The sequence below is a fragment of the Belonocnema kinseyi genome, chromosome 6, assembly GCF_010883055.1.
Source record: "Belonocnema kinseyi isolate 2016_QV_RU_SX_M_011 chromosome 6, B_treatae_v1, whole genome shotgun sequence".
Classification (NCBI taxonomy): domain Eukaryota; kingdom Metazoa; phylum Arthropoda; class Insecta; order Hymenoptera; family Cynipidae; genus Belonocnema; species Belonocnema kinseyi.
In genome coordinates, this window is record NC_046662.1 from 58,589,354 (window position 1) to 58,616,393 (window position 27,040).

A 27,040-nucleotide genomic window follows, 5' to 3' on the forward strand; every position below is an offset into this window, starting at 1 on the left:
ATATTTATTTCACAAATAACTTTCATAAAGGTTTCAAATTAAAAGATTTAAAAAATTTTGAAAGATTTTGAACGATTTCAAAATACAAAAAATGTCCAAGCTTTCAAACGAATTCACATTTTGTATAGAAAATTTCAGAAGTATTTTGAAGAATTTATAAGGATTTAAAAAGATTTCCAGAATTTAACAAATTTAAAAAGAAATCAAAGATTTCAGAACATTCCAAATTATTTAAACAATTTCAAAAGGTTTCAAGAAATTTTGAGAAGATTTCAAAGGAAAACAAAAATGTTCACAAACAAAAATTAAAGAAAGATTTCCTCAGATTTTTGCAAAAGTTTTGAAAGATTTCACAGAAATTTCAAGCTTTTACAAAGGTTTTATATACTTCAAAAGAGATCAAAATATTAAAAAATTTCACAGTTTAAAATTTTTTAAAAGTTTTTACAAATATTTAAAAATATTCAAAAAGATTTCAAGGATTTTACAAGATTTCAAATATTTTAATGGTTTCAAATGAACACAAAGGATTTCACAAATATTTCATACAACTTTCATATAGGTTTCAAATTCAAAGATTAAAAAAATTTTGAAAGATTTTAAACGACTTAAAGATTGTTTGGACGATTTCAAAATACAAAAAATGTCCAAGCTTTCAAACGAATTCACATTTTTTATAAAAAATTTCAAAAGATTTCAAGAATTTTACAAATTTAAAAAGATATCAAAGATTTCAGAACATTCCGAAATTTTTAAACAATTTCTAAAGGTTTCAGGAATATTTGAAAAGATTTCAAAGGAACACAAACATTTTTACAAACAAAAATTGAAGAAAGATTTCACAAAAAGTTCAGCTTTTAAAGAGATTTTATATGCTTCAAAAGATTTCAAAAGATTAAAAAATTTCAGATTTAAAAAATTCCAAAGACTTTTCAAAGATTTAAAAATATTCCCCCAAGATTTCAGAAAGACGCCTGATGTTCGCAAAAAATTAAGAATTTATTTATTTATGAATCATGTATAACAAACGATTATTTGATGTAAAAAAAGGAGACCTGAACAAACTTGATTTCCTGATCTGAAAAGCCTTGGACTTCGTTTCGAGGATTCGCTGGGCACCTTGTTATGGAAGAATTAATAATTAGCTATTTTATTTGACACAGATTCAATTTTTCATAAGAAGAGAGCAAAACACAGATATTAATCTACGTTTTACATATTTTACATTATCAAAAATATTTTCCTTTCTACCGATTGATATTATTATGCGCGTCGTATTGCCCGCTTCTCCCCTATTTGAAAATATATTCAAATATCTTGGCTCAACTGATAAAATGCTTATAATGATTTCGCAAGTAGAATTAAAAAACTTGTGAAAAAATCTACACGTAACCGCAAACCGGCAAAGTGAGCCGCTTCCTTGCAGAACGTCTCATTTAATTTTGAATTTTCCCTTACTGCCCAACACCAATTTTAAGATTTGCTTAACCGGACTTTTGCAGATTCCAATTTTACTGATGGAAAATCTCAGTAAAAACACAAGGAACTCATATCGCATTCTTTATAATAATCTAAGATGTTCAGTGAGTATTTTGACATTGATCTAGAGCCTCAACTAGATCATTTTTTTCCATGGGAAATGTTTATAGAAAATATACATTTCTAAAATCCTGCTGTTTCTTACAGAAAATGCTAGAAAGTCAGAGTGTACTTTTTAAGTCTTTAATAATGCTCATTAAATTATATTTAGTTTTTTGAATTTTAGTTGAAGATCCGTTTCTGTTCGGTAATTTGCAGGAGACACAAAAACTCAAGGTATGCTACAATCCGTACACGAGTAGATTTGTGCTACATATTTAGAATCATAAACTGTAAATATTTTTGACTCATATTGTCGGTCAATCACCGATTTTGATTCGATACGCAATTATTTTTTAGAATTTTTTTCGCGCTACCTATACATTTGCACATTCAAATGTGACTTAGCATTCGTTTAGGTTTCAATCTTACTTTTTGCTTTTCTAAATAAAAATCTGGGTGAAATATGTCGTGTAGATACTAAGTATATGAATGAAAAGCATGTGGGTGTCTTCGAATGAAAACATTTTCGTTTTCCATAGAATCCTTTGATTCATTTATTTATTTGCTTCTCAGTTTCGGTTCATTGGTTGTAAAATAATGGTCTTGTCGCTTATTGTTTAGTAGAACGAGTACTAATGTTATTCGTGTAAAATTACGATTACTAAGATTATATTGACAAACTAAAACAAAAAACTTTGTGTCTTTTGTTGTTTACTAACAAAATCTATGAACATGTATTATTGACTGATTTTTAGTACATTAATTAATTAAAAGCGTTTCGCAAGAATACGTATTACTCGGACAATTATTATTAGTTAATTACAAATCGACTATCGGTTTGTATTTTGCCTTTTGGTCAGAATACTTTAGGTTAGACCAACTTTACTTTAATCTTCGAAGTTCCCCGAGTTGTGTCCTGCAGCCAATTACAAACCTCAAATTTCAATTTATTTCTTTATAATTATTTTTGTATTTTTCTTTTTTGAAGATTTTTGTTTTTAATTGAAAAGACACAATGCGGGGATTAAAAATCTATTATTTTTAAACAGATTGTCGAGGATTCTTTAAACAAATCCGCTTTCAACTTACGAACGTTCCTGAATCAGGAATCCTGATGAAACACAGTGTGCCTTCTAAATTTTGAATGTTCCTTCAAATTCGAATGATTTTCTTCTTTTTTTTTCTTCAACGAATAAGGACTATTCTGTAGCTTCGACCAAAGTCGTGGTTTTTACGTATTAAAGTCTGATTTCTCGCTTGCAGCGATTGCAACTTTAATAAGATTTGAAATCGGGATTTGCGTAAAGATCTGTACAAAAATACGCAGTGCGTTCCCGAAGCTTTAGGACAAATTTAAAACATGTATTGTAATATTTACAGTATAATAGAGCATATTTTTATTAAAATCGAGATCAATCAATTGTTCCATCTTTTAAAATTTTGAGAACTTTTACAAACATCAGTCCATGCATGCGTAAATTGATGGAATTTGATTAATTTCCATTTTAATCATTATAATCATGCTCGACAGTGGAAACTAATTGAGAAAAATTCACTGTCGTTTTGATTCTCTCTAATTGTAACTTTCGCATGAAAGTCTGTTCGCTTGTAGTTTATATTCACCACCAAAATTGTCATAATATTACGTATCTACTCACGTTTGTAACCACCGAAGCGCAGAACCGTAGTTTCTTTTTTTTTTTTTTTATTGTAAATACGTAGTACTTTTCCACCAAAACTTATATAAAGGCATATTCGAGCGTATTCTCATACCGCTATTATTCGCAAAACGTAAACGTAATAAATTTTCATGTATAGATAGCAAGATAAATAAAAAATATAAGGTACTTGTTACATGATCTGGATCTTTGTAATTTCGCAGCTTTGTGGTATATATACAAATATATATATATAAATATATATAAAATATATGTCATCTGCGAGCGGTCCTAATTGTAATGTAGACATGAATGTTACTCTAAAAAAAATGAAAAAAAAAAAATATATATATCGAAACATTTGTACGAAGAGATCGCGACCCAGTTGTAAGAAATTTTGGTACATACACTTTAAAACTCGAACGCTCTTCTCGATGGTGCACCTTTTCTCCGATCGTAAGCTTATATATGTAATCTGCATTTTCGCAGAAATTATGTATTACGAGAAATAATCAATATAACTTTTATAGAAAAAAATGCGTCTTTAATGGTACATTCAACTTACAGAAAATAGAATCAGTTATTCAAGAGTTAAGGGGAAAATAAATTGTACAGATTCCAGCGACAAGAAATATTGACAAGAGAAAAGAAAATATTGCTATTAGAGTTTAGACGAAATTTTACACCTGGAGTTTATATTACAAACTAGGGTAATTGTAATCGGTCATATTCGATCTATCGCCTCCAGCATGATCACGCTGTTCCCTCGAATAACCTGAAATTTATGTTTAATATAAAACAAAGAAATTAGAAACATTTTTTTAAATTTGGGTCTTAACTTCAGGGTGACCGCTGACCTGGGAAATGATAGTGAATTTATTTTTTGACCAGGATTTTTTTTTAATTTTACAAGAAGTCCGACTTTGATTTCCACCATTTTCTAAATAATTAGTTAAATTCTTATCTTTTTCAAATATATCATTCAGTTTAAATATTCAGTAACTCAAAAATGCTTTCACTTTAAACACTTTCCTATTTAATTATTTAATTTTTAAACAAACACTTTTCTTTAAAGAATTTAAAAATGCAGTTTTCAATAATTAATTGAAAATTAGAAGTGTTTAAAATAAAACATTTTTCATAAAAAAAACCTTTTAGTTGATAAACTGTGAATATAAATTATGATTTTTCTAAATTGATTTGTACGTTAAGATTGAAAAAGTGAGTAATAATTGATTTTACAAGACGATTCGGAATCAGTTAATTTTTTTAGAATTTCAAGATATTAAAGTTAAAAGTCATACTGTTTCAAATGGAACGTCTTATCAGTTAAACAAATGTAAACACGCAATTCAAACTTTATAAACTATTTTCAATTTTTAAATAACTTAAAAATAATATATTCGTATGTTTTAATTAAAATATTCCATTTTTAAACCATTCAATTTGGAATTTTTTAATTAAGAAAAAGAACAATTACAAATTAAATATTCGAAACTTAACAAAAAAACAAAAAAACAAAAATTACTAAGCTTGAACGTAACAATTTTATTTGTTCTATTAAAAAAATGTAGTTTGAACAGGGTGGCCATTTCAATCGACGAAATAAATTCCCGGTCATTTCCCAGTTCGCAAACATTTTTGACGGTCAATGAAATTAAAAAAATGGAACTCTAAAGCTATCAAATTTTCCACATAAGGTAATAAAAACTGAGCTGCAAATGAAAGCACTCAAAGTGGAACTGTTAAATTCAATTTTTTTCAATTAATTTCAATTATTTTCTTTTTAAATAGTTTAAGCATTCTTGGAAAGCTTAAACATTTTATTTCAAAATATTAAGCAATCTAGAAGTTGTTTTAAATTAAAAATGATTTTGGAAATGATAGCTTAATATAAAACAAAATTTAGATTTTCGCAGATTTTAAACAAAAAAAATTAAGATTCTTTTCAAGAATAGTGAAAGGCTTCAAAAGAATAAATTTTTTTTTTAAATTGATAGGAAAATTAAAAATTATTTTTCATTTTGAAAAATTATTTTAAGCGAATATTTAAAAAGTTTTTCAAAGATTTAAACACAATTTTCAAAAAAGATTCTGGAAGATTTCAAGCAAATTTTCTAAAATTTGTATGATAATTTTTTATCTTTTTAAAACTCGTAAATACCTCTTAAAAGTACTTAAATTTTTTCTACAAATGTTCATTTGTAAATTATACATAAAAATTTTTTAAATTTTACTTACAAATTAAACATTTTTCAAATACAACAATTAAAATTTGCAACGTTCAAAGTTTAAAAGCTCTTCGAAATTTTAACGATTCCAGGCTTTCTATGTCAAAGTTAAAGATTCTTTACTTTTAAATATTTGGTTTAAATTTACTTGTCTCAAATAAAAAATCAAATATTGCTAAATATTCAATAATTAATCTTTTTTTAAATGAAAATGTCAAATTGAATGAGTTAGAAATGGAATATTTTAGACTGAAATAATATTTTAAATGTAATAAAATCCTTTAATTAAGAATATATTATTATGTTCACATTTTTTCAATGACTAAGACTTTTAAATTGAAACCGTTAGTTTTAACGTTAAAATCTGAAAATTCTTAAATTTTGAACTAATTTAAAATCGTTTTCGTTCACTTTTTATTGCTCAAAGTACAGATGAATTTAAAAGGAATTTATTTATTAAATAAAAATGTTTTTATCCAAAATTTTCAACATCAAAGGCTTTTATTCTTTATTTGTTTAAATATTTAAGAAAGCATTTAAAAATTCTTTAAATTAAAAATGTAAGCTTAAAAATAAACATTTTTAATGGTAAATTTGTAAAGTAAAAAAATTTTGAATGACGCATTTTAGGCTAAATAATAGCATAATTGAACAACATACAATTCCAACTAATTATTTAAAAACTGTTGAAATCGAACACATTTGTTTGAACACATTCATATACATTCATATACACATTATAAAGTTTCAAATTGAAAACGTTAATTGTTGACTAATTTCAAGTCTGAAATCTTCCAAATAAAAATTAAAAAAAAAGGAATAAGTAAAGTTTGGTCCCAAAAGGTTTTTTTTTAATAAATTGACATACCTACAAATATTTCCTTTTGGTATCAAAACGTCCTCTGAATTTTTTCAGAATTTTAAGGAAATATTCAGGGGCGTTGAGAGAACATTTTGGAAAAAAATGCTCATTTTATTTTTCTTATACTGGATTATTTGACATAAATACATTCATTGTTTTATTTTTAGCGGAATTATTGGTAAAAGCAGCTTTATATTAGCGTATTTAATTATTTTGTTAAAAATTCATCTTTTGTACTTAAGGAATTCAACTAAATGGTTGAAAATAAATCTTTTTTACCTAAAAAATTTTAATAATTTGTTGAAAAATTGTATGTTTTTGGGCAGAAATAATCATTTTTGCTTGAAAAATTAGAGATCTTGTTTAAATTGAATTGATTATAGTACCCAAATTAATTTCAGCTAAATATGCAGTGAATTTCGAGTATAAAAAGATAGAATAAACGTTTTTTTGAATTATTCAAATTAATTATGTTTAAGTATTAAAAAGATGAATTTTTTTCAAGAAAATACATGGATTTTTAACGAGCTACTTAAATGTTCAATTAACCAAGGTAAATAGTCAACCAAACAATTAAATTTTAAACTAAAAAAAAAGAGATAATTTTCAACAGAAAATGAAATAAATAATTTTTAGTTTAAAAAATTAATTTTCAACCGAAGTGATGAATTTTAAATTAAAATGATGAATCTTGAACTAGAATAGTTGGATTTTAAATCATAAAAAAGAGTTTTCAAGTGAAACAATGAATCTTCAATTTTCAAAAAAAAAAAAAAATTAATTTGGACTAAAAAAGATAAATTGTCAACCAAAACTGAAATAATTAAGTTTTAGGTTTAAAAAATCAATTTTGATAAAAAAAGACGTATTTTCAACTAAAAAAGATCAGTTTTACGCAAAACTTGACTAATGAAATTTGTAGTAAAAAAATGAATGTTTAACCAAAGAGATTAATTTTTATCTAAGATTATGGAATATTCAATTGAAATTAAATAATTTTCAATAAAAAAAAAAAATTTTCAACCAAAAAGTAAACGAATCTTTAACAACCCAGTTAGATTTTCGGAAAAAATACTTTCCATTAAAAACAAAACAAGTTTTAAATTAAATATCTATTTTTCAACCAAAGAAATTAATTTTTATTAAAACGATGAATCTTAAACAAAAAAATTCTTAACAAGAGTTTAAATTTCAAATAAGTAACTTTATTTACAATTTAAAAGATTATTTTTCAACTAAATTGATAAATATTTGACTAGAAAACTTGAAATTTTAACCGAAATGAAAAATTTATTTTCTACAAAAAAATCGACTTTTTAACAAAATACGTGAAATGTCTACGAAATAATTGTAGATAAATTTTCAAACAAATAGTTGAATTCTGAAAATAAAACCAAGAATCCAACGAAAAAATTTGGAAATGATATTAATAAAAAGTTTGGTACTAAAATTATTTATTATTTATATTCACAAATTATTGTTGAATAAGAAAAATTTGGTTTTGTAGCCAAAATTTTGGAAGAAAAATGTCCATTTTTTTGGTCAAATATTATTGGACGCTAAATACCGTATTTTCAGCAGCGTAGTTAAATTTTCTACTGGAATAGTTACATTTTTAGTTGGAAAAAAATATATATTTTCAACAAAAGTAGTTTCTACATTTTCAAAAAGAGATGAATTTTCAAACAAAAAAAATTATTTTTTAACAAAAGTTTAACTTTTTTATCGCAAGTGGTTGAATTTTTTAGTAAAAAAAATACATTCGCGATGAACAATGCAATAAAATGTGCTATTATAATTCAGAAAAAAAACTAAAAACTACTTGACTTAAAACAGAGATTTTTAAACTCCTTTCTTCTAAATCCGAATTACAATTAAGAAAAAAACTCTGCGACTGTAGATAAGGAAAAATTCACTTTTCTAAATTGACCAAAATTATTAAAATAATGAAAACTTGAGTTTTACTGCGATCAGAAATATATTTTTCATTACATTTTTTTTTCTCACAAAATTCCCGGTCAAGTCGCCACACCGAGAATTGAAAAATTTCAACCAGAAAGCTGTCAAAATTCAAACATGAACTATTTAAGTGCTAATAGTAATTCTCATAGCAAGGAACTAAATAAAAAGCATACAATTATTTTGATAAAATCTTTGAAAAATAATTAGGTAACCAATTTTTAATTGCAACCTTTCAAAAGCAAGCACAGAAATTTGATAGCCTTGTAAGAAAAATATTTATGATCCTATTTGTAATCATAAGCGATTTTTTAAACTTACCACCATCCCAATGTTGTTTTTGGTACCGTCTTTGCATTCCTCGATAGTTTCATCTATCACCATATTCATGAACGGATCAAAGCCCCGCAAGATTCCGATCACATGTCTGCCACCGTTGAGTTTAACTATAATTAAATCACTTTTTTTATAAAAAATCCATTAGATCCTATAAAATTTTAATTTATGGAGATAATTTTACTCACGGGATAATTTTTTGTCCATATACCTGGAAAGTAATTTAAAAAATAAGTAATCGAAATAAGTACGCTTTATAAAACCTAACCTCAAAAGATAAGAAGTTTAGATATGCTGAGGAAAATATAGGAATATAATTATAAAGTACTTACTTTTTTAGCTCAGGTGGATGTGCTCTACTCATTTTTTGGCTTTGCGATTTATTCTAAGCACAAGGTTTTTAATAAATAAACAATTAATTACCCGGCTTTCGAAGCGCAGGAAAAATGCCAACAAAACTCCTCGATATTAGAGGTAGAGTCATTAGAGACGGGTTGCCGCTTGTCAACTTTGCAAAACAAAAAATACAGTGTTGCCAAAAGAGGCGGGAAATTCAAATTAGAAAACTTATTACGTGTTAATTATTTTAGAGAAATAAACATTTCTAATCGAATTCTTAATCAAATTAAAACACTGATAGGATTTTATCACAAAATAATTAAATCCCTTCAAATTGTCCATAATCCTGCAAACATTTTTAAGTATTTCAAATAAGAAGATGACTTTTCTGTCATAAAACATCAATTTTCAATCCAAAAGGATTTTTCAACAAAGCAGTTGAATTTAGGACCAAAATAGATTCCTTTTTAACACAATACTTAAAATTTCAACAAAATAATTAAATTTTCAAAAAAATAGTTACAATTTTTAACCAAAAACTTTACTTTTGTTATCTAAAAAAGATGAAATCTTAACCAAACAGTCGAATTTTTTAACAAAAAAGATTAAACTTCAACCAAAACTATATTCAACACAATAGTTGAATTTTTAACAAATATAATTTTTTAACCTAAAAGTTGCAATTGCAATTATTTTGTATAAAAAAGTAAGAATTTGACCAACATACATGAAAAGATTAATTACTTTCAACTACAGAGATTAATTTCTAACTGAAATAGTTGAATTATTGGCTACAAAAATTAATTATTTAACAAACAAAAAATCATTTTCAATCAGAGATGAATTTTCAACTAAAATGTTGGATCTTTAACAAAATATTTCAATCCTCAACAAAGAAAATTAATGTTCAACGAAACAGGACATTTCAAACCAAGAATATTATCTTGCTACTGACATAGACGAATTTCTATCTAAAAGTATCAACTTTTATCCGAAACTTAAATCTTAAATTTTCAGTTGAAAAAATTATTGTAGACTCAAACAAAAAGAATATTCAACAAAATATAGTTAAATTTTCAACCGAAGAGATGAACACTTGACCAAAAGATTATTTTTCTTCAAAGTAGTTAAACTTTTACTTTAATAAAATAGTTGAGTCTTCGACAAAAATGATTAATTTTCAAACAAAATGTTAAATTTTTAGACAACAAAAATTAAGTTTCTACTAAAATAAAGGAATTTTGAAGCCAAAACAAAACAGACAAATTTTCAAACAAAAAGGATGGCTAACAAAATTATTGAATTTTCCAATAAATAATTTATTGAATTTAACAGAGGAGAGGAAAAATGCAGAAAACCGATTCCTACTCGACGTTAAACTACATACGAGTATAATAAATTGAAAGACTGGAAACACGATGTTTACGAAAACTTTAAAAGATTGCTGAGTTTTCCTGGTAGATAATATATTTTCATTTTCAAAACGTGACGAGCAATAATCAAGTCAATACAGTCTGTCTTAAATCATGTCACTTATATCTTAAAAGCGATCACGCTCCTAATAAGGTACATTATATTTGCTTTTCGCGAAGCATTTCATCGTTTCTTGCTATAAAAAAAGACTTACATTAATTACAAGATCTTCAAAACAATTTTATTTGACAATACCAGGGTGGCCATTTAAATCAAGGAAAACAATCCCGGTTTTTCCAGTAAATAACCCTTTTTCACGGTTCATTTGAAGTTATAAAAACTGAACTGCAAATTGAAACTCAAATTGGAATTTTTTTTAAATTTTAAACTTTAAAATGAAAGCTTAAACCTTTTTTAATTCAAATGCTCAATAAATTTTACCGCACAAAATTTAAACTTATAATACTTGTCAATCAAACGATTTTAAATTAAATTCGGTTAAATTGAAAAATAAAAAAATCTAAATTTTTATAATTTGGGAAGTTCAAAGATTAAAAAAATATACATAAATTCACGCTATCATTTCTAATGCTCTAAATTTAATAATGAATCAACAAATTTGTGAATTTTCAAAATTATACTATTTTAAGACAGTTTATGTTATCAAAATTTGTTTTGAAATCTTTTGAAATATTCTCTTAAAATTATTATTTTTTAAAAATAAGAAACCACTTTGAATTTTCCCGGGAATTTTCAGCAAATTTTTCTATTATATTTAAACCTTTCAAGGTCCTTAAAACATAAAAAAAATTAATTTTCAAAAATGTACCTGTTCTCTTACGTTTTTCAGAATATTTACAAATTTTAAATTATTTCTGAAATTTGCTAGAAACTTCTACATATATTTTCAAATTATTCAAATTTTTCCTATAATAAAAAGTTATAATTTGTTTGTTTACATGTTTAAGTTTTCAAAGTAAAAAATAAACTTTCCAGGGATCTTAATAAAAATGGTTTATTCTGTTGAAACCTTTCCAAACTGATTCATCAAATTTTGTAAGAAAGCTCTGTAAATATTCTGTAAAAATTAATTTTTGAAAATAAAAAAATCATTTTAAATTTTCCCAGTAATTTTGAGATATTTTTTTCTTATCTTAAAACGTTTCGAAATCCTCAAAACGGTTACAAAATTTATTTCGAAATCCTCAATAATCTACAATTTATTTTAAAATGTACACAATTTTTCCCAGTTTCAAATTAATTTTTAATCTTTTCAACACTTTTAAATATATCTAACTTACTCGAATCTTTTTTCAATTAATAATGGTTCAATTCTTACATATTGAAAAAATTTTGTTTTTGCTTTGAAAACTTTTAAAATATCCTGTTAAAATTAATTTTCCAAAATAAAAAATCATTTCAATTTTTTCAAGAATCTTGAGAAAATTAATTTTTATTATCTTCAAAACTTTCAAAATCCTTAAAAAGTTTCAAAATTTTATTTCGCAATCTTAAAAAATTTATATTTCATTCAGAAATGTTGTGAAATCTGTTCCAATTTCAAATTAAGTTTGATTCTTTTCAAAACTTTGAAATAACTCGAACTTACTCGATTTTTTTGTCAATTAATTATTGTTCAATTCTTACATATTCACACAAATTTGTTTCTATTTTGAAAACTGTATAAATATTCTATTAAAATTAATTTTCCAAAATAAAAAATCATTTAAATTTTCCCAGGGATTTTGAGAAAATTAACTTCTATTTTCTTGAAACCTTTCAAAATCCTTCAAAAAGCTTAAAAATTTTATTTCACAATCTTAACAAATGTATATTTCATCAAAAAATTTTATTAAATAGAAGGATTACCATTTAAACGTTCAACGTTTTAATCAAACTCTCTGAAATTTTAACAAATGTAGGCTTTCTGATTTAAAAAATTCAGTTTTAAATCGTTAAATTTTGAATATTTGATTTTTAAATTTATCATTTAAATAAAATAATTTTAAATAAAAAAAATTAACATTCTTAAATATAAAAGAAATTCATTTTATTAATTAAAAATGTTCAAATGGGATGGGTTTATAATATTATATACTAAAATATTTGGATAGGACTTGAAAATGCATAAAATCATTTTATTATTAATCTATTAACAACTTTAAAGTTCAAAATAATTAATACATTTTCGAAAGGACGTTAGCATTTGTCTAATTAAAAATTTCGAATGGAAACAGTTCAATTTTTAACGTAAAAATCTGTGAATTGTTTATTTTTGAACGGACTCAGAACCATCCTGTAAAATCTATTATTGTTCAATTTCTAAAACAAACTTAAATAAAAAAATAAATCATTTATATTTACAGTTGAAAAACTTACAAAGTTTTTCGCCAAAAAATTTCAATTACAAAACTGCATTCTGATAGTAAAAAATTTACTAGTTGCAAAAGCTAATAATTAAAGTTATTTTATATTGCATTTGATATAAAATTTATGGGATTTCAAGTTGATAAATCAATTTTTTTTCTGAAAATTTTGTAAAATTCCCAGTCAAAAAATAAATTCACTGTCATTTCTCGTTTTTCCGACAATATTTCCCGGTACAGCGGCCACCCTGAAAACAAATGTCATCCTGCGAACTTAATAAAAAATTATATTCAGAAATATAAGTAAGCTCTTTTTTTTATTGAACAAAGATTTAATCGAAAATCTTAAGCGAAGCTTTGCTCTTTACTAAAAAGTACGCTCATAAAAAATTATAGAATCAATATCAAATCTACATATTGTACAATAAACGTCTAATTAAAAAAATTATATTAATCTCGCGTAGAACTGTGCATTACAAAAGGTGCAACTGAAGAAGCATGCGAAAGAAATTAATTGCAATTAAAGATATCTATTTTCCAAAATACAGGATAATAGAAAAGTGCAATTTCTTGTTAAAAGGTCTAATTCATTTTCTTTTTTTCTTAGTTTATAATTCTCGTAGAAGGCACTTTCATATACAATAGGGCGCAAGGCAGGCACTTATGATGATATAATAACAAATTTCTTCGTAATAATGTAGAACACAATAAGTAAAGACGCAGTGTAAAAAATACGCTCTAAATTTCTAAATTTAATAAGCTTCAAGTAGATAGAGTATATAAATTATCTTGTTTGAGTCTCAATAAATATCATAAAACAGTGCTTGATACCGAGTCTTTGGCTCCCAGTAATAATTCTTACCGCACAAAGGCACTGGAAAAATCATCTTGTAACTACTAGATCCTACAAAATTTAATAAAGAACATTGCCTAGAAAAATATAACGTTTTCCCTCTAAACAATGCAAGTTAAGGCCATTTATTTGCCGAACTGGCAAATAACAAATTCCATTTCTCAATGGGGTTGTTGCATATTTTCTAAAATTCAGGCCTCACAGTCCGTATGGGATAAAATATAGGGACCAAAGGGTACTTTTCGTCACGCTCATAGGGTACTTTTTTCACGCTTGAAGGGTAAAAAATTCATAAGACTTCACAACATTCGAAATTAAATTCAAAAGAATTCAAATCAATTCGAAAACAAATTTTAAATAAAAAAATTCCATCGTTTTCCGCAAAATTGAAATTAATTTATAGGAATTTAAAGTAAACGTGAATAATTCATTGAAATTCATAAAAATTCAAAGTGAATTAAAAAAAAATCAAATGAATTTTAAACAATTTTAAAATTTGTAATTTAAAAAAATTAATTTAAAAAAAATTTGTAAAGTAAATTAAAAAACAACTTCGAGAAATGTCAGGAAATTCAAAAGAATGGATTTTAAAATTTGGATTTGGATTTTAAAAAATGTAGGGTGAATTCTAAAAAAAATTCAAATCTCTTTAAATCTTTGAAACCCTACCAATTTCTTACCAAATAAGTGACGAAAGACTACAAAACAATTCAAGTTGAACTCATAGACTTCGAATGAATTGAGAAAATTAAAAAAAAAAACGAAAAATTCCATTGGTTGAATAAAATTTGAAAGGAATGTAAAGATTGGGATGAAATTCATTAAAAAATCAAGCTGAATTTAAAAAGAAATTAAGCGAATTTAAAACAATGAAAAAATATGAAAATTTTGAATTAATAACGATTCAGGGCGAATTCCGAATAAAATGAGGAAAAAATTCAAAATCTCTTCAAATTTTTGAAACCCTACGAAATCTGTCACTTCTTGTGAATAAATTCTTTGAAATCCATTAAAATATTAAAGTCCCTTAAAATGATTAAAACCATTGAAATGGTTTAAATCTCTTGAAAATGCCTTGGAATCTTTTAAAATACCCTAAATTATTTTAAAGTCGTTGAAATCCTTTTAAAATATTGACATAAATTTACAAATTCTGGGAATCATTTTAAATGTCCTAAAACATTTAAAATCCTTTGATATCTTTTTAAATAAATTGAAACTTTTTAAAGATATTGAAAATGCCAAGGTACTTCAAAAAAATATTTTAAATTCTTTAATCATTTTATCAACTGATCCTCAGTATCAATGTAATAAGAACTCTAGAGAATTTTAAAAAATCAACTGGTATAATTATAATTGAGCAAATTTATAAGAATTCGAGTGAACTAAAAAAAATCAGAAGAATTCCAAAGAATTCAGGCTAAATGAAAAAGAATTCAGGTTAAATTCCAAGAAATAATGTGAAATCTCTTCAAATCTTTGAAACCTTACAAAATACCTAACTTCTCGTGAATAAATTCTTTGAAATCCAATAAAATATTATAAAATCCCATTAAATTCTATGTTGATATTTCTTGAAAACCCGGAAAATGTAGTTAAATACTTTGAGAGATTTAAAAAAAACCCCACAATCATTGAAATCCTCACAAACCTTATAATATCCCATGTATTTTTTTAAATATTTTAAACCCTTATAGGACCTGTAAAATTATTCCACATATTCCGAAATTATAGAAAATTCTTTATCCTAAAATATTTTAATCGCTTTGAAATCCCTACAAATTATTTTTTTTTTTAATTAAAAATTGATATGAATCATTTAAAATCAATTTAAATCCTACAAAAAAATTATTAAGATACCTTGAGAGCTTCCAAAACCCCTTAAAATCATTAAAACCCTCAGAAACCTTATAAAATTCTGTGAAATCTTTTAAAATATCTTAAAACCGTAAAGGTCTTGAAAATTGTTCGATATATTCCGAAATTCTAGAAAATTCTCTATCCTAAAATATTTAAATCGCTTTGAAATCGCATTAAGTTAATAACATTAATAAAAAATTCCTTGAAATATTTTAAAATTCCCTACAATTTTTTCAAATCAAAACCTCTAAAAAAATGCCTTATAAGTTTTTAAATACCCTAAAACCTTTCAAATCCCTTCAAATTATTGAAATCTATTAAAAATTTCTCGGAATCTTTAGAAATACCTTAGAATATTTTAAATGAATTGAAAAATTCAGAAATAGGAATAGACCTGAATTGACTAGTGATTAACTCAAAAGTTAATTAACAGAAAGAAAAGTAACTAACGCGATATTTTCACTTAAAAAGGAACTATAAAGTGATTTGAGAAAAAGTAACTAATAGTGATTTTTTGCTATTTTTTTCGTTGGTTATTTATAAATTTTTTTAAAGTTCCCTTATGGGCTGCAAATGAAGTACTATAGGGAACAAATTTTGATAATAGGGTATTTTAGGGACCTTAACTGAAAATAGGGAACAATAGGGGATATGGGGACCGGTCCGTGAAGCCTGAATATTTGTTTTCCTAGTGAAATTAAAAGAGCACTAGAAATTTAATAAAATCACTTTTAAAAAGTTTTTTAAAAACTAAATTAAAAATTGTTTTTAATGTTTAAAAGTAAACTTTTCACAATTTTTCGCGGAAAAACGGGACATTCTGATTGGCCCAACGGGGATTCAATATGGCTGCTAGTAATTTGAGTAAACATAACTTATTCACACGTTTATTATTTAAAACGTGTTTAAAAAGTTTAAAAAGGGACCCAAACAGGGTTTCAAAATGCTTAGAATTTCACGAAAATCGGGATTTATAAAGTATAGCAGTCCAAATGTGCGAAAAGTTGACATATGGATGGTGACAATTTTTTTTGCCAACTGTCAGCTGGATACTTCGTAAGTCAATTGAGCCACTGAATACCATTATTCTAATTGGTTCAGCGTATTGCAGGATGTGAAGTTTTAAAGTCACAAATAAGTTCTTTTAATTCAGGTTTCGATACTTTTTTTTAAATATTTTTTTTCTCAGAATTATTCAAAAAATTTGGTAAACGTTTTTAGAATTTAATGCAGTATTTAAAAATATATTATTTAAAATTCACGCAACAACCCCATTGTATTTTTTGTCAACAGTTTCAAATGGAGAAAAACCTCTTTGGTTCGATTCCAAAATTAGGTACGAGGTCATCCACAAATTACGTAATATATTTTTTGGGGGGAGGGTGTCGCCAGGAAAAAGTATTTTAATTCTTTTATCATTCTGTACAAAAATATCCATAAAGACAAAGTTTTTTTTCACAATTTTTGAAATTACTATTACCCACAAACTCATTAAATTTTTTTGTGAGTTTATCCGCTTAAGCTAAGATTTTTGAAAATATCCCAAGGGATTTCAGAGGATTTCCAAATACTTCACAGGATTTTGTAAACTTTCAAAGGATTTCAGTGATTTTAAAGCGTTTTGTGGAACTTCAGAATTGTCCAGGGATTTCCAGGAATATCATCCAATTTTATATAATTTCACGGGATTTTATAGCATTTTAATGAAATTTTAAACAAATTATTCAGAAGTATTGAATAGTTTTAAAGATTTAAGAAGATTTTCAAAGTTTTTAAGATACTACCAAATATTTTAAAGAATTTCAAAGAATTTAGGATATTTGAAACCATTCAAAGCAATTTCAATAGATAAAAAAAATTGCAATGGATTTTAAAGATCTTAGGGTATTTTAAAAGACTCCAAGAAAAAAAATGACGCGAAATTTTCAAAGATTTTAATTATTTGAAGAAATTTAAAAGTATTGCATGTGGCTTTAAAGAATTTGGATTTAAGCAGTTTTAATGGATTTGAAAGTCTTTCAATAAGCTATTTAAATAAATTTCTCAGGATTTCAAAGAATTTCAGTAACTTTAAAGAATTTAAAAGACTCTCAATGAGGTATTCCAGTTTTTTTTGTTTTAGAATCTTAAAGGATTTCATAGAACTTCAAAAATTTCGAAGAATATCATCAGATTTTATGTAATTTCATGAAATTTCCAAGGGTTTTCTAACATTTTATGAAATTTAAAAGAAATTACGCACAAAAATTGACAAAAATTACCCACAGATTGTAAAAATTTGCAAAAGATTTGTAAATTTGTGAAATTATATTATTTTTAACAATTTTAAGTTTGAAACATTAATAATTAAATGATTGAAATTTTCTTTAAAGTGAACTCTTTTTATGTTAAAGGCTAAACTATTTTAATTTTAAGTTGTAACAAAATTAATCATTGTTTAATTCTTATTTATACTAAAAACTTGTTTTTTAAATCTTTTCTTAATATTCTTTTTAAATTATTTTTCGATATGAAAATCACTCAAAAGTTTCCGAGGTATCTTAGGAAAAAAATTTATTATCTTGAAACCTTTCAATATCCTTGTAAAGCATCTAAATTTTATATAAAAGTCATCATAAATCTACATTTTCTTTCAAATTTTTTTTTTTAATCTTTCCAAATTTTGAATCATTTGAAATTTGTTTACCTATCTTTTTGAAATCCATAGCTTCCAAATTTTATTTTGAAATCTTCAAAAATCTATATTTTTTAAAAAATGTTTTAATCTTTTCAAGTTTTAATTAAAAATTGCAATATTCACAGTTTTATTTTAGCTCTCTGAAATTTTAACGATACAAAGCAATTCCGTTTTAAATGGTTTAGCTTTGAATACAAGCATTCAAATTTTGCAAAATATGCAAAAATTGTTCTTTTTCTTAATAAATTATTTTTTAAATTGATTGGGTTAAAAATGGAATATTTTATACTGAAACAATATTTAAATAAGATTGTGAAATTTAATAAAAGCGTTTGATTATGAATCTATAAATATGAAACTATTTACAAAAATTTTACAAATCTTTTTAACATCCTCGTTTTCAAAAATTTTATTTCGAAATCTTTAATAATCTATATTTCGTTTAAAATTTATAAATCTTTTCACATTTTAAATTAAAATTGCAGCAATTTATCTCTCTGAAATGTTGAAGATACAAGGATTTCTTTTTCAGGCAATTCAATTTTAAATGATTTAGTTTTGAATACAAACATTCAAATATTTCTAAATATGAAAAAATTGTACTTTAAAAAAAAGAATTATTTCTTTAATTGATTGGGTTAAAAATGGAATATTTTATACTGAAACAATAATTGAATAGGAATTTTAATTTAATAAAGGTGTTTAATTATGAATCTATAAATTTGAAATTATTTTAAAAAAATGTTACAACTCTTTTAAAAATCTCTGGCTTCAACATTTTATTTCGAACTCTTCAAAAATATATATTTTGTTTAAAATTTTGTTAATCTTTTCAAGTTTTAAATTAAAACTGCAACATTCAGAGTTTTAATTTAGCTCTCCGAAATTTTAACAATACAAGGATTGCTATTTCAGGCAATTCAATTTTTAATTGATTGTTTTAAAAATGGAATATTTTAAAGTGAAAAAATATTTCAATAGGACTTTCAATTTAATAAAAGTATTTAATTATGAATCTATTAGTTTGAATTTATTTTAAAATTTTTTACAAATCTTTTTAACATCCTTGACTTTAAAAATTTTATTTCAAAATCTTCAAAAATCTATATTTTCTTTAAAATTTGTAAATATTTTCACGTTTTAAATAAAAACTGCGATATTCAGAGTTTAAATTTATTTTTCCGATATTTTGAAGATACAAGGATTTCTATTTCAGGCAATTCAATTTTAAATGATTTAATTTTGAATAAAAACATTCAAATTTTGCGAAATATTCAAAAATTGTTCCTTTTGTTAACATATATTTTAAATTGATTGGTTTAAAAATGGAATATTGTATGCTAAAAAAATATTTGAATAGGAATTCTAATTTAATAAAAGTGTTTAATTATGAATCTATAATTTGAAATTATTAAAATTTTTGTTACAAATCTTTTTTAAATCCTTGATTTCAAAATTCTATTTCAAAATCGTCAAAAATCTGTATTTTTTTTTAAATTTGTAAATCTTTTCAATTTCTAAATTAAAATTGCAACATTCAGAGTTTTAATTTAGGGCTCTGAAATTTTAACGATACAAGGATTTTATTTTTAGGAAATTCACATTTAATTGATTTAGTTTCTAATACAAATATGCAAATTTTGCAAAATATGCAAAAATGGTTCTTTTTCTTAATAATAATTTTTTTAATTGATTGGGTTAAAAATGGAATATTTTATACTGAAAAAATATTTGAATAGGATTTTCAATTTAATAAAAGTGTTTAATTATGAATCTATAAATTTTAAATTATTTTAAAAAATGTTACAATTCTTATTAAAATTTTTAGTTTCAAAATTTTATTTCAAACTCTTGAAAACTATATATTTTGTTTAAAATTTCGTTAATCTTTTCAAGTTTTAAATTAAAACGGAAACTGCTAGAAATTAAAAAATCGTTTTCGAGTTAATAATTTAAAAAATAATTGATTGGGTTAAAAATGGAATATTTGATGCTAAAACAATATTTGAATAAAATTTGCAATTCAATACAAATGTTTAATTATGAATATATAAATTTTAAATAATTTTAAATTTGAAAATTGCTTACAATGTAAACTTTAAATTCTATAAATTCTTTAATATTCTGAAACATTGTAGAATAACACATTATAAACTGAATCATTTTTTAATTAAAAAAAGTTAATAATTGGAATAAAAAATGTTAAAAAACCTAAAATCAAACTTCATTTAAATATGTTGTGAAATTTGTGATATTACAAGAGATTCAGTAAATTTTTCTTCTAAAAATTGATTAAATTTCCGGTCAAAATATGTCATTTCCCGGCTTTTGGGGGTAAAAAAACTAAGTAAAAGATATGTTACATAATTCAGAGATGACCCCTAAGCTCTTTTACTTTAAATTTACATGAATTTCGATGCAAAATTCGACAAGCTAAAAATACAAAAACATCAGCTAAGTCGAAAACTGGTAAATTACCTCAAAACGTAGGGTTGAGGTTTTCTCTGTGAAGGCTGATAATTATTCGTTTGTACTGGACTAACCCTGCGTTGATCATTGACAGGATTATGGCTCGTAATAGTCTCAATGACGCTACTCGGACTCACACCGGAAGCGGCTTCGTTCCTCTTACGGTACTTGGTCGAGTATTTGTAAAAATCGGACATCTCAAAAGGTTTCGTAACTTCCCGATAAGGTTGATACTTTCCCTGCTGAACCACTGTATGATTCGTGGGTGAATTAAAGCTCATAAGGGGGTCATTTCCATTCTCCTGGGATGGATTCGATTCGGCGGGAATTTCGAGTACTTTCGGCCGTTCATGGTAAATATTCGGAGATATCGGGAGACACTGAGGCTCCTCCAGAGGCAAATCCCTCGGTCGGCGGTTTATCGTCGGCTCAACTTTGACCGGTTCTCGGATCGGAATTGGTATCGGAGGCGGTGGTGGTGGGGGATTATTTTGCGATGATTTTCGAGTGAGAGTTGGGGCAAAAGATCCGGAAACTGAAACTGTACTGGGACTGCAGCCAGAATCGAGAGCAGTTTCGTACCACTCCTTTTCTTTACCTTTGCGATTCAGGTCGGTTTGATCTCTGTCGCTTAAATCGTGACCCTGGTGCCAGGTTTCAACACTGCCTAATGACTGGGTCCGCAAAAGAATACGGTTTGATGGTGTGTGTTCTGTTGGACTTACTGGAACCTGAAGGATAAATTAAAAAAAAATTATTATGTTCTTCCTAAACGAGGATCCAAGACTAGAGTTCTTAAATGCCCAAGAATTTATGTTAAACAAAAGTTTTTTTTTTGAAAATTTAAAGCATTTATTGTTTATAAAAAAATATATATATAAGTATCATAATAAATACATATATTTTTACAAACAAATTCTAAAGTGAAATAAACATATACTTTTTTTTTAATTACAGAGTTGCTACGGATTAGGTAATTCCAGAAAGTCAGGGAAAATCTGATAGAGATAGGGAATTTTCGAAAAACTAAAGTTGAAGTTGATTTTATTATTATGGTTAAAAGTCGCGACTATTTTGTTGAAAATTAATCTCTTTTGATTGAGAAATCAAACTATTTTGTTAAAAATTCATCTTTCTTGGTTGACTTTAACTATTTTTGTTGTAAAATTTTTTTGTGTGGAAAATGCAACTGCTTAGTTGGAAGTGGAACTACTTTTTCAAAAATTCATTAATTGGGTTGATGATTTATCACTTTAGTTGACAAAACTTTTTTTTTGTTAAAAATTTAATTAACTTTTTGAAAATTATGTTCTCTAGCTGATAATTGTTATAGCTGAAAATTTAACTCGTACGTATTTGGTTCAGAATTTATCTTCTTAAGTTGAAAATTCAAATATTTTGTTTAAAATTCCTGTATTTTATTGGAAATCCAAATTTGTGGGAGATTAATATCTATTGCAATTTCATTAAAAAATTAAAAAATCTAGTTGGAAATTCATGTACTTTGTTAAAAATCCGTCTACTTTGGCAGAAAATTCATCCTTTTGGTTGAAAATTAGTTTTTTATTATTTGGAATTAATTAATTTTTTTAACTGAAAATATAACTGTTCCATTTGTTATCGAAAATGTATTCTTTTTGATAGCAATTTAAGCTTCTTGGTTGAAAATGATATTATTTCGTTGAGAATTTACTTTGATTTTATTGAAAATTTAATTACATACTTGTTGAAAATCCGTCCTTTTTTTGGTAGAAGAATACTCTTATTAGTAAAAACTTCATTTTTATGGTTAAAAATTAAATTGTGTGGTTGAGAATTTAACTTTTTTTTGTTGAAAATTCGTTTCCTTTTTAGTTGAAAATTTATTTTACTAACTGACAATTTAAGTATTTTATTTTTGATAGATAATCTATCTTTGTAGTATTTATTTGAAAATGATTTTTTTTTTATTTGAAGATTTATTTTTTTAGTTGAACATTCAATTTAACTATTCCATTTTTTGTGAAAAATTTACTTCTTTTGATAGAAATGTAATATTTTTTGTTAAAAACGGTATGTTTTGTAGAAAATTAAACCATTTTATTTTTTCTTAAGAATTCATTTCTTTGATTGGAAAAAAATATTTAGTTAAAAATTCGTTTCATTTTAGTAGCAAATTAGTTTTTTAACTGAAGCCGCAACTATTCGACTTTCGCTTGAAACTTTATATTGTTAGATGAAAATTAATTAATTTTGCTGAAAACTCGTTTTTTTTGTTTAAAATTTACTTTTTTAACTACAAATTGAACTATTCTAGTTTTGGTTTGTAAATCTATCTGTTTATGATCTTTTTATCTTTTTTAGTTGAGAATTTATATGTTTTATTGAAACTATATCTTTTTTTATGGTAAATTCATATTTTAGGTTTAAAATTGAATTATTTTGTTGAGAATCCATTTTTTTTTAATTAATTGTTTCAAATAACAATTTAATTCTCCTATTTTTGGTTAAAAAATCGGTTTTTTTACAAAAAATACTTTGTGGAAAATTCGTTTTTTTACATTTATTTTTCTAACATTTTGCATCGCCCCTGGCCATTAAAATTTGCAGATCAGAATTTTAATCGTATAATATTTTAAACATAGAATAAGGAATTTCAGATCGAAACTTAGTAATTCCAAATTTATATATTTAAACCAAAAAGGTAATTTTCTTACTATAAAAGATTACTTAAAAAAAAACGATAATTTTTTTATTAGAAATGGAATATTTAAATTTAAAGTCGAGAAATAATCATTTTCAACAAATTATTAAAATTTTTAACTAAAAACAGATCAACTTGCAACCACATAGTTGCATTTTTTAGAAGACAATGTATAAACCAATAATTAAAATAAATATAATAATTAAAGAAATATTTGTTGAAATCATAACTTTCAATCAAAAAAATTAATCAATTTTTAACAAAGTACTTCGATTTTATCCAAGTAATTTAATTTACAATGAAAAAAAATCACTTTTAATAAAATACTTCAATTGTGAAATATTTTAAATCTTCGTGAAATCATTAGAAAAACATTGATTTTTTTGTACAATATTTGAAATCTATCTGGAATCTTTGCGAAATAATAGAAATCTTTGTTAAACTTTTGAAATATATATAAAATCTTTGAGAAATATTTGAAATCATTGTAAAACCTTTGGGAAATATTGTAAATCTTTATGAAATCTTTAGGGAATCATTAAAGTCTTTGTTTAATATTTTGAAATCTATCTCAAATCTGTGAGAAATATTTGAAATCCTTGTGAAATGTTTGGGAAATCATTTAAATCTTTGTGAAATGGTTGTAAAACATTTGCCAAATATTCGAAATTTTTCTGAAATCATTAGAAAATCATTGAAGTTTTTGTACAATATTTGAAATCTATCTGAAATCTTAGCGAAATAATAGAAGTCTTTGTTAAACTTTTGTAATTTATATTAAATCTTTGCAAAATATTTTTAACCATTGTAAAATCTTTGAAATCTTTAGAAAATCATTTAAATCTTCGTAAAATCTTTAATAATTCTCTAAAAATCTTTGCGAAATATTCGAAATCTGTCTGAAATCTTTGTGAAATATTTCAAATCTATCCGAAATCTTTGCAAAATATTTGAAGTCATTGTAAAACCTTTGCGAAATATTCTAAATCTGTGTGAAATCTTTAAGGAATCATTAAAGTTTTTTTTTAATATTTGAAATCTATCTGAAATCTTTCTAAAATCTTTGAAATCTATCAGAAATATTTGAAATTATTGTGACATCTTTGTGAATTCTTTATAAAATCTTTGCGAAATATCGAAATCTTTGAAATCTATCTGAAATCTTTGAGAAAGATTTGAAATCATTGTGAAATCTTTGGGAAATCATTCAAATTTTTCTGAAATGTTTGTAAAGCCTTTACGAAATATTCGAAATCTTTTAAATCTATCTGATATATTTGAAATAATTGTGAAATCTTTGGGAAATCATTCAAATCTTTCTGAAACGTTTGTAAAATATTTTTGTAATATTCGAAATCTTTCTGAAAACATTAGAGAATCATTAAAGTCATTGTTTAATATTTGAAATCTATCTAAAATCTATATGAAATCTTTGCGAAATACTTGAAATCATTGTGAAATATTTATGAAATCATTCAAATATTTGTGAAATGGTAGTAAAATATTTGCGAAATATTCGAAATTTTTTTGAAATCATTAGGAAATCATTGAAGTCTTTGTACAATATTTGAAATCTATATTAAATCTTCCCGACATATTTGAAAGCATTGTAAAGTCTGTAGGAAACCATTGAAATCCTTGTGAAATCTTTGCGAAATAATAGAAATATTTGAGATCATTCAAGTGTTTGTGAAATCTTTCAAAGATTTTCAAAATCTTTATAATCATTGTAAAATCATTGAAATTATTGTGAAATCTTTGTAAAATCTTTGCGAAACATTTGAAATCTTTACGAAATCATTAGAAAATCATTGAAGTCTTCATTCAATATTTGAAATGGGTCTGAAATCTATGTGAAATAATAGAAGTCCTTGTGAAACCTTTGAAATTTATATTAAATCTTTGCGAAATATTTAAAATCATTCTAAAATCTTTAAGTAATCTGTCTAAAATCTTTGCAAAATATTCGAAATCTTTGGGAAAGCATTGAAGTCTTTGTTTAATATTTGAAATCTATCTGAAATCTTTGAAAAATATTTGAAACCTTTGGAAAATTATGCAATTATTTTTGAAATGTTTGTAAAATATTTCCGAAATTTTCGAAATCTTCGTGAAATCATTAGGAAATCATTGAAGTTTTTGTACAATATTTGAAATCTTTGTGAAATATTAGAAGTCTTTGTGAAACCTTTGAAATATATATTAAATCTTCGCGAGATATTTGAAATCATTGCACATTCTTTGAAATCTTTGGGAAATCATTGAAATCCTTGTGAAATATTTGTACAATCTTTGCGAAATAATCGAAATCTTTTAAATCTAACTGAAATATTTGAAATCATTGTGAAATTTTTGTAAAATCTTTACGAATTCTCTGAAAATCTGTGTGAAATATTCGACATCTTTTTGAAATCATTGAAGTGTTTGTGAAATTTTTCAAAACTTTTCGAAATCTTTAAAATCATTGTAAAATCATTAAAATTATTGTGAAGTCTTTGTAAAATCTTTGCGAATTATTTGAAATCTTTACGAAATCATCAGGAAATCATTGTAGTCTTTATTCAATATTTAATATGGATCTGAAATCTTTGTGAAATAATAGAAAACATTGTGAAACCTTTGAAATCTATATTAAATCTTTGCGAAATTTTTTAAATCATTGTAAAATCTTTGGGAAATCTGTCTAAAATCTTTGCAAAATATTCGAAATTTGTGGGAATACATTGAAGTCTTTGTTTAATATTTGAAATCTATCTGAAATCTTTGAAAAATATTTGAAATCTTTTGGAAATTATTCAAATCTTTTTGAAATGTTTGTAAAATATTTCCGAAATATTCGAAATCTTTGTGAAATCATTAGAGAATCAATAAAGTCTTTATTTAATATTTGAAATCTATCTGAAATCTTTATGAAATATTGGAAAAATATTTGAAATCATTGTGAAATCATTCAAATATTTGTGAAATGGTTGTAAAATATTTGCGAAATATTCGAAATTTTTATGAAATCATTGAAGTTTTTGTACATTATTTGAAATCTATCTGAAATCTTTGTGAAATAATAGAAGTCTTTGTTAAACTTTTGTAATCTATATTTAATCTTTGAAAAATATTTTAAATCATTGTAAAATTTTCGAAATCTTTAGAAAATCATTAAAATCTTCATAAAATCTTTAGGAATTCTCTAAAAATCTTTGCGAAACATTCGAAATCTGTCTGAAATCTTTATGGAATAATAGAAGTCTTTGTGAAACCTTTAAAATATATCTGAAATATTTGAAATCAATGTAAAATCTTTGAAATCTTTGTGAAGTGCTTGTAAAATATTTGCGAAATATTCGAATTATTTGTTAAATAATTAATGAATCATTAAAGTCTTTGTTTAATATTTGAAATCTTTGTGAAATCTTTTAAATCTATCTGAAATATTTGAAATCATTGTGTAATCTTTGGGAAATCATTCAAATCTTGGTGAAATGGTTGTCAAATATTTGCGAAATATTCGAAATAATTGTGAAATCAATTAATTCTTTGTACAATAATTGAAATCTATATTAAATATTTTCGAAATATTTAAAATCATTGTAAAATCTTTGGGAAATCTGTCTAAAATCTTTGCGAAATATTCGAAATTTTAATGAAATCATCAGGAAATCATTGAAGTCTTTATTCAATATTTGAAATCTGAACTCTTTGAAGTCTATCTGAAATCTTTAGGAAATCATTCAAATCTTTGCGAAATCTTCGAAATCT

The 27,040-nt window shown here is 24.5% G+C and overlaps 2 protein-coding genes across 3 annotated transcripts in view; both read right to left on the reverse strand.

Annotated features, from left to right (window-relative positions):
- Window positions 1-3,761: 3,761 nt before the first annotated feature.
- On the reverse strand, window positions 3,762-9,100 carry LOC117175077 (probable small nuclear ribonucleoprotein G). Its single transcript, XM_033364620.1, has 4 exons — window positions 8,960-9,100; window positions 8,816-8,838; window positions 8,613-8,737; window positions 3,762-4,014 (listed from the first exon to the last, which is right to left on the reverse strand). The coding sequence occupies exons 1-4, from the start codon at window positions 8,989-8,991 to the stop codon at window positions 3,964-3,966; spliced, it is 231 nt and encodes a 76-aa protein (XP_033220511.1). The 5' UTR covers window positions 8,992-9,100; the 3' UTR covers window positions 3,762-3,963.
- A 4,216-nt stretch (window positions 9,101-13,316) lies between these two features.
- The window catches only part of LOC117174980, a 30,805-nt gene continuing 17,081 nt past the window's right edge, over window positions 13,317-27,040 (reverse strand). Inside the window, exons 5-6 of one of the 2 annotated variants that reach the window (XM_033364459.1) lie at window positions 20,614-21,335; window positions 13,317-13,619 (exon numbers count right to left, since the gene is read on the reverse strand). In XM_033364459.1, the coding sequence (XP_033220350.1) occupies window positions 13,604-13,619; window positions 20,614-21,335 (738 nt within the window). In that variant the 3' untranslated portion in view covers window positions 13,317-13,603. Of the gene's footprint in view, window positions 13,650-20,613; window positions 21,336-27,040 lie in introns of both variants that reach the window. The other variant, XM_033364460.1, reaches the window with a different exon arrangement.

Excerpts from the sequence above, each read along its gene's own strand:
- LOC117175077 (XM_033364620.1), bottom strand. The coding sequence starts at position 8,991 with ATGAGTAGAGCACATCCACCTGAGCTAAAAAA. Across the intron at positions 8,839-8,959 it reads CATCCACCTGAGCTAAAAAA|GTATATGGACAAAAAATTAT; the intron begins GTAAGTACTTTA and ends ATTACTTTCCAG. Across the intron at positions 4,015-8,612 it reads AAAACAACATTGGGATGGTG|GTTATTCGAGGGAACAGCGT; the intron begins GTAAGTTTAAAA and ends CATAAATTTCAG.